This window comes from Ceratotherium simum, chromosome 39 (genome assembly GCF_057802395.1).
Source record: "Ceratotherium simum simum isolate JZ-2026a chromosome 39, ASM5780239v1, whole genome shotgun sequence".
Taxonomy (NCBI): Eukaryota; Metazoa; Chordata; class Mammalia; order Perissodactyla; family Rhinocerotidae; genus Ceratotherium; species Ceratotherium simum.
This window is the reverse complement of record NC_141938.1, coordinates 9,339,465-9,355,415: the sequence shown is the minus strand read 5'-3', so window position 1 is coordinate 9,355,415 and position 15,951 is coordinate 9,339,465. Positions and strand designations below refer to the sequence as shown.

At 39.6% G+C, this 15,951-nt stretch overlaps 1 protein-coding gene across 1 annotated transcript; it reads right to left on the bottom strand.

Annotated features, from left to right (window-relative positions):
- Positions 1 to 429: 429 nt before the first annotated feature.
- On the bottom strand, positions 430 to 1,474 carry LOC101387313 (olfactory receptor 1M1). The gene has a single exon (XM_004434162.2). It carries the CDS (start codon positions 1,369 to 1,371, stop codon positions 430 to 432), a length of 942 nt encoding a protein of 313 aa, XP_004434219.1. The 5' UTR covers positions 1,372 to 1,474.
- Positions 1,475 to 15,951: the final 14,477 nt, after the last annotated feature.

The window sequence follows — 15,951 nt, the reverse complement described above, 5'->3', positions numbered from 1 at the left end:
CCTATATTCATATTTAATTCTATGATAATTATATGTCCAATATCTTCTCCCACACTCAACTATAAATTCCAGACTATAGGTATCACATGTCTCCTGCTCACATCTCTATGGGCAGTATCTAACTTCAAGTCCAGAATAAGTACTCAATAAATATTTGTTGAGTGCTAAATGGATTCTGAACAAGGGTAAATCCAATTTAGTGGGATTAGACTGATCTTTCTTGGAAGACAACATGAGACATACACAAAAAAACCTTAGTGGTCCCAATATTTGAGAAAATAGTAACAGGGTCATCTTGAAGTTTCCTTTTAAAGGTCTGCTATTCAAACTTCAATGTGGCTACTCTCCCAAACCATGCAATTCTATACTTTTGCCCAAGACCCTCAATGTTGAGGTCCTACTTCTTGAAGTTTCCAGGTTTCTTTGTGGTCAGGAAGATGAGGTGATTTTTTTGCTGATGAGATTCCTTAGGGCCCCCTTCAGGTCTCTGTTCCTGAGGCTGTAGATAAAAGGGTTCAGCATGGGGGTGACTGCAGTGTACATTATAGCAGAGGCTTTCTCTTTCACAGCTGTGCGGACAGATGAAGGACATAGGTAGACTCCAATGGTGGTCCCATAAAGGAGGGCAACCACAGACAGGTGGGAGCTGCAGGTGGAAAAGGCTTTCTTCCTGCCACCTGCAGAGGGGACCTTTATGATGGCCACAATGATGTGAACGTAGGAGGCCAAGATGTAGATGAAAGGCATGGCTATCACCAGTCCTGCCACAATGAGCACAAAGATCTTGTTCACGGAGGTGTCAGTACAAGAAAGCCTGAGAAGGGGAGTGAGGTCACAGAAGTAATGAGGAATCTTGTTGTTGCCACAGAAAACCAGGGGCATCATCAAGAGGATGTGGGTGAGGGAGATAAAGTAGGAAAACACCCATGGGCCACCAGCAAGTAGGCCACAGAGGCGTGGGCTCATAATGGTGGTATAGTGTAAAGGGTGACATATAGCCACAAACCTGTCATACGCCATCACAGCAATTAAGACACTGTCAATGATGCCAAAAAAATGGAAAAAGTACATCTGGGTCAGGCAGCAAGGATAAGATATTGACTTGCTCTTGGTTTGGATGTTCACTAGCATCTTGGGGACAGTGTTAGTGGCCAGGCCAAAGTCAACCAAGGACAGGTTGGCTAAGAAGAAGTACATGGGAGTGTGGAGGTGGGAATCTGAGCTGATGGCCAGGATGATCAAGAGATTTCCCACGGCCATGACCACATACATACAGAGGAACAGAGCAAAGAGGAGAATCTCCTGTTCTGGATATTCTGAAAGCCCCAACAAGATGAATTCAAATGTGCTGGTTTTGTTCTTTGGTTCCATGAGTATGATTCTTCTGCAAGTATTGAAAGGGGGAAGTTACATGAATGCTATGAAGATTATTCTGGTAGTTTAGAGGAGTTTATATCCAATTTCTTATCTGTGCTAATTACAACACTAGCTTGTATATATTTTATACCTTAAACCATTGATAAAGTGCAGCAACACAGATTTCAAGGCAGGTCAAGGGATCTTGACTTAGTCTTCCCATTTCAGGTAAAGAGCAAGAGATTACACCATGCATGGATCTTTGCTGAAAGAACTACTAAACGATATACTTCAGGCTAAAATAAATTGCATCCAGACAGAGTAAGTGATGTCCAAGAAGCAATGGTTAACTAAGAAATAGGTATATATGTAGAAAAAATTTAAACAAACACTGATTCTATAAAAGGTAATAATTGTAAAATGCATGCAAACATGGTGGATTAAAATACTAGTCAACAATAATAAGAGAATATAAAAAAGATAACTAGAATAAAAATATTGTAAGTTTCTTATATTGATTTGTGCGAGAATAAAAATAATGAGTATTTTGGACCTTCTATGTCAAGCATTTATGATAAAAGATTATATGTAACCATTACAATAATGGACATAGAATATATAACTTCTAAATTGGTGCTGTGGGTACAAATAAAGAGATTTTGGTCATACCATTTGGAACACTAAAGGTGTGTTGAAGTTGGCTCACACTGAATCACAAGAGAGATACTTAAACTTTAATAAATTTTGATAAAATTTTGGTAACAAAATTGATTATTGTGAGAATACTTACACCACGGAAACCAGCAAATGCTATGAATCAGGGAGTAAGACGTCCCACTACAAAGTTAGGAGAAATAGAGTCCACAAGACAGCCCTCACTTTGACACCCACTGCACGTTTAGTGGTTTCTCCTAATAACGCCAATTTGACAATTCACTAGAAAGACATGCAGCTGTTATATCTATGGTTAAATCTGTTATACTCACTGTTAAACTTTATTATAGTTAAAGGGAACAAATTAAGATCAGCCAATAGAAGAAGCACATAGGGCAGACCCCAAGAAAATACCAAACGTAGAGCCTCTGTTGCCTTCTCTCCCTGGAGTCATAGACACCATTACTTTCAGTACACACGGAATATTGCCAATCAGGGAAGTTCTCCTGAGCCTCAGTGTTCACAATTTTTACTGAGGCTCCATCACGTAGGCGTAATTGATTGTCCACATCACGAAGTCAGTTGTCAAGATCCAGACTTCTGGATGTCAACTGATACCATGTGACCCCAATCCCGCCCCCCCCCCGAAATCACATTATTACTTAACCCATTGTGGCCATTTCCTCCCTAAGACTATCTGGTATGGCCAATTCCCACCCCAAATCACATCTAGAGTGACCCAAGACCTTCAGGCAGACTAAGACTTTCTCATCAGGCGTGACATTCCAAGGGATTAGAAATTACCTCCTAGAAGCTTTTCAAGCAAGGATAAATTCTTTACCACACAGGCAAACCTCCCATCCCGGCCTTGGTTAAGACTCTTTTATAGCAAAATGATTACATGCCTAACATTTTGTGCTGCCAGTGTGGAGTAAGGATAAATGTAAAGAAACAACTATTTTACCCCATAAAGCCATTACATCTATTTTCATATCTTTGTCCCTTGATCTACTTCTATTTATACATTATGATATACTTGTACAGAATAGAAAGTGACTGATTGTTAGCTAAATTCTGCTCTTCCTCAAGTCAGGCTTTTCCCATTAGTATTACACAATGAGGAGCCTTTAACTCCATTTCGCAACACATGAGCTCATCAATATCAGTATTCTAATCTTACCAGTAATGCCAGTGTTACACCATATTGCAATATGGTAGTAGATGTAACCTGAAAAATAAGAGTTAAAGACTTTCAGCCATGAACAATGCAATATTTAAGAATCAGTCCAGTCCAGTGTCCTATCCAAAGACCAAAAGGTCACCCAGAGCATTGCCACTTGGAGTTGCAGGCTTCCATTTACTTCATCAAGTTCCAAAATCAGGAGTGGTCTCAGCAACTTATAGCTTCACCTTTTAGGGCATCTGGTATAATTGAGCTAAGAGACACTATCATCCATTGTTCTGAGGCCATGTGTCAACAGAATCCAGAAGCTCCTCAGGTTGTTCCAAAATTAGTCCTGGGGGCAAAAAAGCTATCTGCTCATGAATGCAATGAATATCTATTATCAGTCCCCTTGGTAGCATGTTCCTGTGCCAATTATTTCCATTTCATTATGGAACTCTTCTGGACACCGCCCTCACCACTAGAGCATTTCTCTGACATCACTCAAGACATTATGGCTATTTCAGGTTTCAAGATTATTTTCTGTCTTTCAGTCATGGGGCAGTTTCAATCAACATCTGATATCCAGGAAATAATTTTCTCTCAAATGGAAATTTTCTACTCTAAAATTCTGGCAGTCATCACTGGATGTCATTCACAGACCTTTGGCAGAAGCTCAGTTTGTGTAAGGACTCCAGGACTTCTTGCAAGAAGTTTTATGGAGAGGAGCTAGCAGTAGTCCCAGATGTGGAATATGCATGCTCCAAAATCCAAATAAGACAACTGGAAGCTGGTCTTCTCACATGTTTTTTCCATCAGGAATCCTATGGTGTTACAAATTTACAACCTGTGCGGTCTCAGGTAATCTTATTGCTTCCTTTTATGTGTGTCCAATCAACATTGCCCAAAGAGTGGATTTACATGTGTTCTGTTTTACAATACTAGGTAAGGGAAGGATTCCCCAGTCATACATAATATTCATTCTCACAATACATTCAGCTAAAGGAGACACAATCACTTTATGTGAATTCCGTTCAAACATTTCAATTTTCATCCAAACTTTCATCTTGATCTCATGAACCATTATCTTCCCATACCCTCTCAATCTAACTATAGCCCCTAATAGGATTCCCCAAAAGATTTGGGAACCACAGTGTGCTTTAGTCACTCATGTACATATATCCTTGGCTCCCCAGCCAGAGTTAGCACCAAGCATCTTGTGATACCACCATCTCAGGTGATTCAAGGTCAGGTTTTTATTGCCATCTTTACATTCTGGTTTTTTAAATTCCTCCAAATTAGGGCTAATACAGTAGATTTATTTAGGGTCCTTCAATGTTGGTGGAACAGCAGGGGCTTCCGTTTCTCCACCCAATCTCCAACAATGCTGCATTAAGACCTTCATTTTGCCCATATTACTCTTTACTTTATTTATCCTATTTCTTAATATACATTTAAGGATTTCCATCCTTCTAGGTTGAGTCCCGGGAGTCTCTCCTCATTCGTTAATCTATCATCTTAACCTTGTTCGCCACCTGTCATTTTAGCACAAGTGTTTCCTTTGATATTGGCCCGGAGACAAGCAGCTGTACCTCAGACCAGCCTATATCCAAATTCAGCCCAGCATCAGGGTCAGCCCCAACTTCTCCAGCCTTTTGGGACACCTCACGAAGAACCCAATTTGGTTTTACACCACCCAGGCTGGCAAAGCTGAGATGTATAGAGGTGGCTAGGAATAAGGAAGAAAAGCAGAGGCTACTAGTAGCAGCCACACAGCAGAAGCAATCATAGTTCTGTAGGGGAGGAAGATAATTCCTCTACCCACTCTAGGTCTTTCTGGCTGAACTATGAATTAAATTGACATGAGACAGAACAACAGGAGAAAATCAAACAAAGCCTTATAACTTGTATACATAGGAGAAACCCCAAAAAACTGAATAATTCGTCAAAATGGTGGAGGCTGTTACTTTAAATACTACCTTCAGCTAGGACAAAGGAGGATGTTGGGGGTGTGGAGAGTCAGTTATGGGAGATTACCAGAAAGGCACAGTAAACAAGAGTAAGGTTATTATGCAGATTTAAGTCATTGCCTTCCACATTGATAAGAGTTTCTAGACATAAGGTCATCCCCTCTTCTTCCTGCTGCAGAGAGGGAGACATCTTTACAACAAGAGATTTCCCTTACCAAAGAAAATGTCTCTTACAGAGGGTAACTTTCACTTCTACTTGGTTTTCAGAGCTTTTCTCATGTCGGCAGTGTTTAAAACTAACCAGCCCAAAATAATCCTTATACCAAAGAGACACATTTTGGGGCGGCCAATTCTGATCCACCACAGCTCCCAGTGACCTTGTCTGCAGATGAACCCAGGAGGTTTCAGCACTGAAGAAGGAACCAACAGTCAGTACAACTGTTGAGACCGCATCCCTGCCCCCACAACTTCATGGGCAGCCAGGTCAGACCGCTGGTGCTGCATGAGTGTAAGATGCCTGCTAGACACCATTACCGCCGCCACCATCACCACCACCACCACCAACACCACCGTGCACATGCTCAGGGCTAGCCACTCCAGCTGTGCACCTGCATGGTCCCTGGCCAAACGCTTATTATTAGCCTCCAGTCCGGTGCACACGCCTCAGGGGAGAGTGAGCAGCCACACGAAGGCATGCCAACAGCCCGGGCCCCCGCAGCTCCTTGGGGGCTCAGATCAGACCCTGTCTTTTGTCACTGGCCAGCACCACCATGCTCACCTGTAGCTAGCACACCCAACTGTGCACCTGCACACCCCTGGCCTGACCCCTGTCACTGGCCTCCATTGCAGTGCACTCACCCAGGGGGAGATTGTGCAGCCATGAGAGAGCATGCTGACAGGCAGGGCCCTCACTTCTGTCAATGAATCCCTAGTCAGCCCCAGCCCTTGCAGCTGTGAGTCTGCAACAGGCCCCTGCCACTACATAGGCACCTCTAGCTGGTCTTCCCTGCCAAGTGTGTGCACACCATCAGCTCCAGCCACCAATGCTGCCTGCCCTGGTCCCTAGCCGATGGACCCGGAGGCACCACTGATGACCCCAACAACCCTCGCAGCCACTATGGATCCCTGCAGTGCTCACCAAGAAATGCATAGTTATCAATGCTGTGGATCCCAGCAGCCTGACCCAAGAGACATCACATCCGCCTGGGCCCGGTGCCACCATAAGCCTCTGCACTTGGTGCCCTGCACCACTAGCCAAGGGGTCACAGCATGCTCTAGCATGCCCTCACCCACAAGTGAAAGTCTTTCCTTCCTGTAATCAGTCCATCAAGTCTGGAAGAGGTGACTGCTTTTTCCAAGCAATAGGCACTTATGCAAATCTATACTTCTTGCTTTATTTACTACTGCCCTCCTATAGTATGTTTTATACCAACTTTTTGGGGAAATATGCCAATCCTCCTCACAACCCATCCTTCCCTGTCATTTCCTGTCTCAGTGCTTCTTCACATTTCATATTCCTTAATAAATTCCTAGTATGTGCCAAGTGACATAATAGACACTTTACATATATGACATATGATCCTAACAACACATTGTGAGGTAGGGTTATAATTCTCATTTTACAGATGAGATGACTGAGGCTCAAAAAGGAGAAAGGATGTATAGCTCCAACAGCCATTAAATGGTGAGCTTGGTTCCAAATGCGTGTCTTGCCTGAGTCCAAAGCTCACAGCCTTTTCACTGAGACATGCTGCTCTTCTGCATTCCCTCTTCCTGGAGCTCCTTGGCCCCCTTACCAGCCTCCACCCAATTCCACCTCTACAGACCCCCCGTGTCAAAGGCGGTTTCTTACTCTGTGTCCCAACATCAGATTAGAGGTTTATGTCACTCTGTGGCACTGACAACATTCTACCTCATAGTACCATAATTTGGCCAAAAGACTCAGATTTTTTTTTTAACCCAAAAGGAGCTGGTGAATGTCCTATTGATTAAATTACTAACTGAATCAATGAGCTCGTTTCAAACATCTTCCTGCCTTGAACACCTAAACTTCCACTCACTTACTTTCTCACTCTTTATCCTACCACAGCTCTTGGGAAAAGTTTAAGTCTCAGCAACCGAGCAAGTCATGTACCCTTAATCTTCTTGGTCAGGCTGTGCTAAAAGAAGCACAACTCTTACCCCAGATGAATCCCTGGACTCTGTTTCTTGGTCTCTCAGCCTGAAAAGATCAGGAAATCCAAGGGCTTCAGGGAATCCACAGTGGGAATTATCCAAACTTATTGGGGGGAACACATTTGTTCTTTGAGGTGCTCAAGTGGGCTTGGAAAAGCAAGTCCAGATACTCAGAACTGTGATATAAATCATGGGCTTTGCAAAGGGCTTGGTGGCATCACATTTGGACTAGGTTGAACTAGGTAGATAAGTGTGGTTATTAGATTCTGGGCTGGGAACTGAGTGCTGAATTGAGCCAGGTAGAATCTTCCAGTGTCTCCAAGAACGTAAAGGCTGCCACCTACTTATTTTGCCAACATTAATCCTCTCTCCTTCTTTCCCTCCTTCTCTCCTTGTCCTCAAAGTCCGCTTACTGGGCTATCTTTCCTCTTCTTGACAGCATTGCTGGGACATGAGTCTAACTCGAGGTTCAGTTCTCCTCCTGGTAATGGACAGTAAAGATGCCCGCTCTGCTTCCAAGAAAGGACAAGAATGATGAAGTTAGGTGTTAGAGACAGAAGGATGCCTCACAGAGGTACAGGTAGGTATCCTCCAGGCCCAAAGAAGAAAATCTGGAGTGAAGGATAAATTGTAGGAACAGAGGGAATATTTACAATTTCTGGGCCAATAAGAAATCAATTCCCAAGTCTCCTTGTTAGACAAATTGTCTAACTTCACCTCTATTCCCTGAATAGTTCAGTTTCGTATGAGGGATGGGTCATGGCAGTAAGAAACCTGTATTGACTGTTTTAGGTCTTCAGGAGGCAACTTAGGGTAAGTTGTATGTTTCCCAAATTGCTCTGTGCCCTCTCCTTGAGGAACAAACTTCCTACTCTCCTAAATTCTGTCTCTTGAAGGTCCAGGACTTCTCACGGAGGAAGTTTCTGTTCTTCTTTGAAGCCAATGTTCCCCATCACTTTAAGAGCCAAGAAATATCTCCCTCCATTCACCCAGTGATGTCACACCAGGAAACGAGGCTGCTTCCAACCCCAATTACCCTCAAGAGAGCCACTCTCTGTAAAGACATCATGGCTTCCTTCTGGTTCTGCTAATGGAGAATCTAACCTGATGGGCATACACAAAGAGAGAGGCTAGATGGATGGATCTGCAGCCACATCCTTGCTCTGAGTATTGGTGCCAAGGTGGCATCAGTGAGAGTCCCTACCTTTGCATTTTTAGGAATTCAATTTTATGAAGTGACTGCCAGAGTATCAGGTCATACATCTACCCAATAAACACTCATGGAACTGATTGACATGTTAAGTGCCATTTTTTTTGAAAACTTTTAAAAAAAGTCAGCCTGGCTCTGGTGCCCAGCCAATGCTGGAGTACATGGTAAAGCTGGGCACTCACTTCACTCTCCCTCTGCCACATGGAGGGTGTCTGTTCAGGCTGAGATGCCTGGTCTTCAGGCAACATTGATAGGGGTAATGCAAAACTGTCTTTGCCACGTTCTTCAATGCATCTTTTCTTATCTCTGTGCTCTACTTCAGTGCTGTAATCCCTCACCTGGAATCTTTAGCTCTCATGAGGGTATTTTTGTGCATGGACAGTTGTTTAAACAAATGTTTCTAGGAAGGGACAAGTGCTGGAAATTCTTATACCGCCATCTTTCTGACATCATTCTCTGCTATGAGGATTTTTTTTAAATTATTTTATTGAGGTTACATTGGATTACAACATTGCGTAAATTTCAGGTGTACATCACTATATTTCAGTTTCTGCATAGACTGCATTGTGTTCACAGCCAACAGTCCAGTTTTTGTCTGTCACCTTACATATGTGCCCGTTTATCCCTTGCACCGTCCCCCTACTCTCTTCTCTGGCAACCACTAATCTGTTCTCTTTATCTATATGTTTGTTTGCTTATCTTCCACATATGAGTGAAATCATATGGTGTCTTTCTCTGTCTGACTTAGCTCAAAATAATACTCTCAATGTCCACCCATGTTATCACAAATGGCACAATTTTGTCTTTTTTTATGGCTGAGTAGTATTCTATTGTGTATATATACCAATTACTCTTTATCCATTCATCTGTTAATGGGCACCTGGGTTGCTTTGATGTATTGGCTATTGTGAATAATGCTGCAATGAACACAGGGGTGCATATATCTTTTTGAATTGTTGATTTCATATTTTGGATAAATACCCAGTAACGGAATAGCCGGATCATATGGTATTTGTGTTTTTAATTTTTAAAGGAATCTCCATACTGTTTTCCATAGTGCTGCACCAGTTTGCACTCCCAGCAGTAGTGTATGAGGGTTCCCTTCTCTCCACATCTTCTCCAACACTTGTTGTTTCATGTCTTGTTAATTATAGCCATTTTGATAGGAGTGAGGTGACATCTCATTGTAGTTTTGATTTGCAATTCTCCTGAAAGTTAATGATTTTGAACATTTTTTCACGTGCCTGTTGGCCAGCTGTATATCTTCTTTGGAGAAATGTCTGTTCAGATCTTTTTCCCATTTTTAAATTGGATTGTCAGTTTTTTTGTTGTTAAGATATATAAGTTCTTTATATATTTTGGATATTAACTTCTTATCAGATATATGGTTTGCAAATATATTCTCCCAATTTTTAGATTGTCTTTGCATTTTTTGATGGTTTCCTTTGCTGTGCAGAAGCTTTTTAGTTTGATATAGTCCCATTTGGTTATTTTTTCTATTGTTTCCCTTGTCCACTCAGAAATGGTACTTGAAAATATGTTGCTAAGACCGATGTCAAAGAACATACTGCCTATGTTTTCTTCTAGAAGTTTTATGTTTTCAGGCCTTACATTCAAGTCTTTAAGCCATTTTGAGTCAATTTTTGTGTATAGTGTAAGATAATGATTTACTTTCATTCTTTTGTGTGTGGCTGTCCAGTTTTCCCAACACCATTTATTGAAGATACTTTTCTTTCTCCATTGTATGTTCTTGGATCCCTTGTCAAAAATTAGCTGTCCATAGATGTGTGGGTTGGGTTGTTCATTTTGTTGTTGTTGAGTTGTATGAGTTCTTTATGTGTTTTGGAAACTAACCCCTTGTCAGATATATGATCTGCAAATATTTTCTCCCAGTTGGTGGGTTGTCTTTTTATTTTGCTCGTGGTTTCTTTTGCTGTGCAGAAGCTTTTTAGTTTGATGAAGTCTCATTTGTTTATTTTTTCTTTTGTTTCCTTTGCCTTTCATTATTTGAAAAGATACTGCCAAAACAGATGTCAAAGAGTGTACTGCCTATATTTTCTTCTAAGAGTTTTATGGTTTCAGGTCTTGTATTCCAGTCTTTAATCCAGTTTGCATTAATTTTTGTATATGGTCTGAAATAATGGTCTACTTCTATCTTTTGCACATCACTGTCAAGTTTTCCCAATGCCACTTATTGAAGAGACTTTCCTTTCTCCATTGCATGTTCTTGGCTCCTTTGTTGAAGATTAGCTGTCCGTAGATGTGTGGTTTTATTTCTGGGCTCTCAATTCAGTTCTGATCTATCTGTCTGTTTTTGTATCATACCATGATGTTTTGATTACTATAGCGTTGTAGTATATTTTGAAGTTGGAGAGTGTCATACCTCTAGTTTTTTCTTTTTTTCAGGATTGCTTTGGCTATTTGGGGTCTTTTGTCATTCCATACAAATTTTAGTATTCTTTGTTCAGTTTCCACGAAGAATGTAATTGGGATTCTGATTGGGATTGCACTGAATCTGTAGATGGCTTTATATAACATGGACATCTTAACTATGCTTATTCTTCCAATCCATTTGCATGGAATATCATTCCTTTATGTTTTCTTCGATTTCTTTCAATATTTTATAGTTTGCAGTGTATAGGTCTTTCACCTCCTTGGTTAAATTTATTCCTAGATATTTTATTCTTTTTGTTGCGATTGTAAATGGCATTGTGTTTTTGATTTTTCTTTCTGTGAGTTCGTTATTAATGCATAGAAATGCAAAATATTTTTGTATGTTGATTTTGTACCCTGCAACTTTATTGTATTTATTGATTATTTCTAATGTTTCTTTTGTGGATTCTTTAGGGTTTTCTATAGATAGGATCATGTTATTCGCAAATAGTGACAGTTTTACTTCTTTGTTTCCAATTTGAATTCCTTTTATTTATTTTTCTTGCCTAATTGCGCTGGCTAAATCTTCCAGTATTATGCTGAATAAGAGTGGCGAGAGTGGGTATCCTTGTCACGTTCCTGTTTTCAGAGGAATAGTTTTCAGTTTTTCACCATTGAGTATAATGTTGACTGTGGGTTTGTCATATATGGCCTTTATTATCTTGAGGTACTTTCCTTCCATACCCATTTTACTGAGAGTTTTTATCATAAATCATTGTTGGATCTTGTCAAATGCTTTCTTTGCATCTATTGAGATTATCGTGTGTTTGCTATCCTTCATTTTGTTAATGTGATGTATCATATTGATTCATTTGTGTATTTTGAACCATCCCTGCATGCCTGGAATAAATCCCACTTGATCATGGTGTTTTATCCTTTTAATGTATTGCTGTATTCGATTTGCTAATACTGTGGTGAGGTTTTTTGCTTCTACATTCATCAGCAACATTGACCTGTAATTTTCCTTTTTTTATGTTGTCCTTGTCTGACTTTGGTATCAAGGCAATGTTGGCCTTGTAAGATGAGTTAGAAAGCATCATATTCTCTTCAATTTTTTGGAATAGTTTGAGAAGTTTAGGTGTTAAATCTTCTTTGAATGTTTGGTAGACTTCACCAGAACACCATCTTGTCTGGAATTTTTGTTTTTTGGGAAGTTACTGCTTCAACCTCTTTACTTGTGATTGGTTGATTCAGATTCTCTATTTCTTCTTGATTTATTTTTGGGAGGTTTTAGGAGTCTAAGAATTTACCCATTTCTTCCAGGTTACCCAGTTTGTTGACATATAGCTTTTCATGGTATTCTCTTATACTCCTTTGTATTTCTGTGGTGTCAATTGTAATTTCTCCTCTTTCACTTCTGATTTTATTTACTTGAGTCTTCTCTCTTTTTTTCTTAGTGAGTCTGGCTAAGGGTTTGTCAATTTTATTTGTCTTCTCAAAGAACCACCTCTTAGTTTCATTGATACATTCTATTGTTTTTCAGTCTCTATTCCATTTATTTCTACTCTGATTTTTATCATTTCCTTCCTTCTATTGACTTTGGGCTTTGTTTGTTCTTCTTTTTATAGTTCTTTTAGGTGTAGTGTAAGCTTGTTTATTTGAGATGTTTCTTGTTTGTTGAGGTAGGGCTGTGTTGCTATAAATTTTCCTCTCAGTACCACTTTTGCTGCATCCCGTAAGAGTTGGTTTGTTGTGTTTTCGTTTTATTTATTTATTTATTTATTTATTTATTTATTTATTTATTTATTTATTTATTTATTTTTGTGAGGAAGATCAGCCCTGAGCTAGCATCTGCCAATCCTCCTCTTTTTGCTGATGAAGACTGGACCTGGGCTAACGTCTGTGCCCATCTTCCTCCACTTTATATGGGACGCCGCCATAGCATGGCTTGACAAGTGGTGCATCAGTGCATGTCCGGAATCTGAACTGGCGAACCCCGGGCTGCTGCAGCGTAGCACTAAAACTTAACCATTTTTGCCACTGAGCCAACCCCATGTTTTATTTTCATTTTCATTTGTCTCCAGGTATTTTTTTGATTTCTCCATTGATCCAATAGTTGTTCAGTAGCATGTTGTTTAGTCTCCACATATTTGTGACTTTTCCAGCTTTTTTCTTCTATTTGATTTCTAGTTTCATAGCATTGTGGTCAGAAAAGATGCTTGATATTATTTCAAACTTCTTTAATTTATTCAGGCTTGCTTTGTTTCCCAACATCTGGTCTATCTTTGAGAATGTTCCATGTGCATTTGAGAATAATGTGTATACTGCTGTTTTTGGATAGAATGTTCTCTATATATCTATTATGCCCATCTAGTCTAGTGTTTCACGTAAGGCCACTGTTTCTTTGTTGACTTCCTGTCTGGATGATCTACCCATTGATGTAAGTGAGGTGTTAAGGTCCCTTAGTATTATTGTGTGGCTGTCAATTTCTCCCTTTAGATCAGTTAATAGTTTCTTTGTATACTTTGGTGCTCCTATGTGAGGTGCATATATATATTAATAAGTATTATGTCTTCTTGGTGGAATGTTGCTTTTATCTTTATATAAAGGCCATCTTTGTCTCTTGTTGTCTTTCTTATCTGGAAGTCTGTTTTAGCTGATACCAGTATGCCTATATCTGTTTTCTTTTGCTTGCCATTTACTTGGAATATTGTCTTCCATCCCTTTGCTCTGAGCCTATGTTTGTCTTTAGAGTTGATATGTGTTTCCTGGAGGCCACATATTGTCGGGTCTTATTTTTTAATCCATCCAGCCACTCTATATCTTCTGATTGGTGAATTCAATCCATTTGCATTTAGATTGATTATTAATATGTGAAGGTTTAACACTGCCATTCTATTTTTTGTTTTCCAGTTGTTCTACATTTCCAGTTTTTCTTTTTTCTTATATTTCTGTCTGCCATTTCTGTTTGGTGATTTTCTGTGATGATTATCTCAGTTTTCTCTTTATTTATGATTTGTGACTCTGCTCTGATTTTTTTTGTTTTGGGTTACCATGAAGTTTGTATAAAAGATCTCATAGATGAGATAGTCCTTTTTCTATTAGCTTCTTATCTCCATTAGCCTATGCAGGTTTTGGGCTTGTGTTCTTCCTCTTCTATTTTTTGTTATCACAAATTATCCTTTTTTCGTGTTGTAATTTTGTGATGAAATTGTAATGGTTACAGTTATTTTTGTTGCTTTCTTTCCTCTTATCTTTTTTGTTATAATTGTTCACTTACCTATTCTGATAGAGAGTTGTAATTTTCTGATTCTATCTATCTGTTTATTGCCTTGCTCAAGGTTTTATAAACCTTTGCTTTTTTGTTTCAGATAAGAGGGCTGTTTTCAATGTTTCTTATGAGGCAGGTCTAGTGGCAATGAAATCCCTCAGTTTTTGTTTCTCTGAGAAAGTTTTTATTTCTCCATCTTATCTGAAGGGTAGCTTTGCTGGATAGAGTATATTCTTGGCTGATAGTTTTTGTTTTCAGTATTTTGAATACATCATTCCTCTCTCTCCTAACCTGTAGGGTTTCTGCTGAGGAATCCACTGAAAGCCTGATGGGGATTCTTTTGTAGATTATTTTCTTCTGTCTTGTTGCCATTAATATTTTTCCTTTGTCATTGACTTTTGACAGTTTTAATATTGTACACCTTGGAGAAAGTCTTTTTACCTTGAGATAATTAGGAGTTCTTATTTGCTTCATGTACTTGCATGCCCAGTTCCTCCTCCAGGTTTGGGATGTTCTCAGCTATTATTTCTTTGAATAAGCCCTCTGCTCCTTTCTCCCTCTGTTCTCCTTCTGGGATACTTATAATCCTTGAGTTACTTTTCCTAGTTGGGTAGGATATTTCTCACAAATTCCTTCATTTTTTAAATATCTTAGTTCTCACTTCTCCTCCACCTGAATTATTTCTAGTTTCTATCTTTGAGCTCACTAATTCTCTTCACCTTATGGTCTATTTTTAATGCTTTGTACATTACTTTTCTTCTCGTTAATTGTTTTATTCATCTCTAGAGTTTCCACTTTTTTTTTTAAGAGTTTCAATCTCTTTGATGATGTACTCCTTCTGTTCATTAATTTTATTCCTGAGATCATTGACCTGTATTTCTGAGTTTTCTTCTAAGTCATTGAGTTTCTTTATGACAGCTATTTTGAATTCTCTATCAGTTAGATTGTAGTCTTCTGTGGCTTCAAGTTTGGTTTTTGGAGAGCTGTCCTTCTCCTTCTGTTCTGCCATGTTACTGTAGTTCTTCATGGTGTGTGATGAATTGATCCTCTCCAGGTGCATTTGTGGTAGGAACTACCTTTCTTATCTGGGTATGGCTTTGGTTACTTTGGTTCTGAGATGATCCTGGTTTTATTTGAGAGCCTGCATTTTCCACCCTCCATTGCTTCTTCCAGGGGCATTGTCAGTGACCTCCTTGTGTCACTTGTGTCTCTGAGATTCCTGTTGCCTTGCTGCTTATGATGTCACTGCCATCTCATGTGTTGCCAACATGGTCACCAGCTGCAAGCACTTCTGCTTCTTACATGGTCGCCTGGGTCTCATGTTCCTCCACTGGCTCTCCACGGGCTCGCAATGGGCTTGGATGATGCTGTCCTGTGCACCAACTGCATTGCTGCTCCTGGATTGTCTGGGGGTTCCGGTTGCACTGATGCCAGGGGTACTGGATTGATGGTCTCCTTTAATTTTTTTTATCGAGAACAATATATATGTGTATATATGTAAACTAGAGAGCACAGATTCTAAATCATATTTGGAAAGATGTTATGACAGATGTAAAATTACCTGGTAGAAACTACTTCCTCTTAATCTGATTACTCCAAGTTTTATTCTAACAGTGTTGTGATAAAAAATACATTTTAATAAAATTAAATATAAAATATTGGGTATTCCATATATATTTTTCTCCATTTAAATTGTCAACTCACCTGTGGGACTCATGGTTGTCATCTTAAGTTTGAAATTCCAGTCTCCAAATTCAAGGCACCCATTATTCCCCTGACA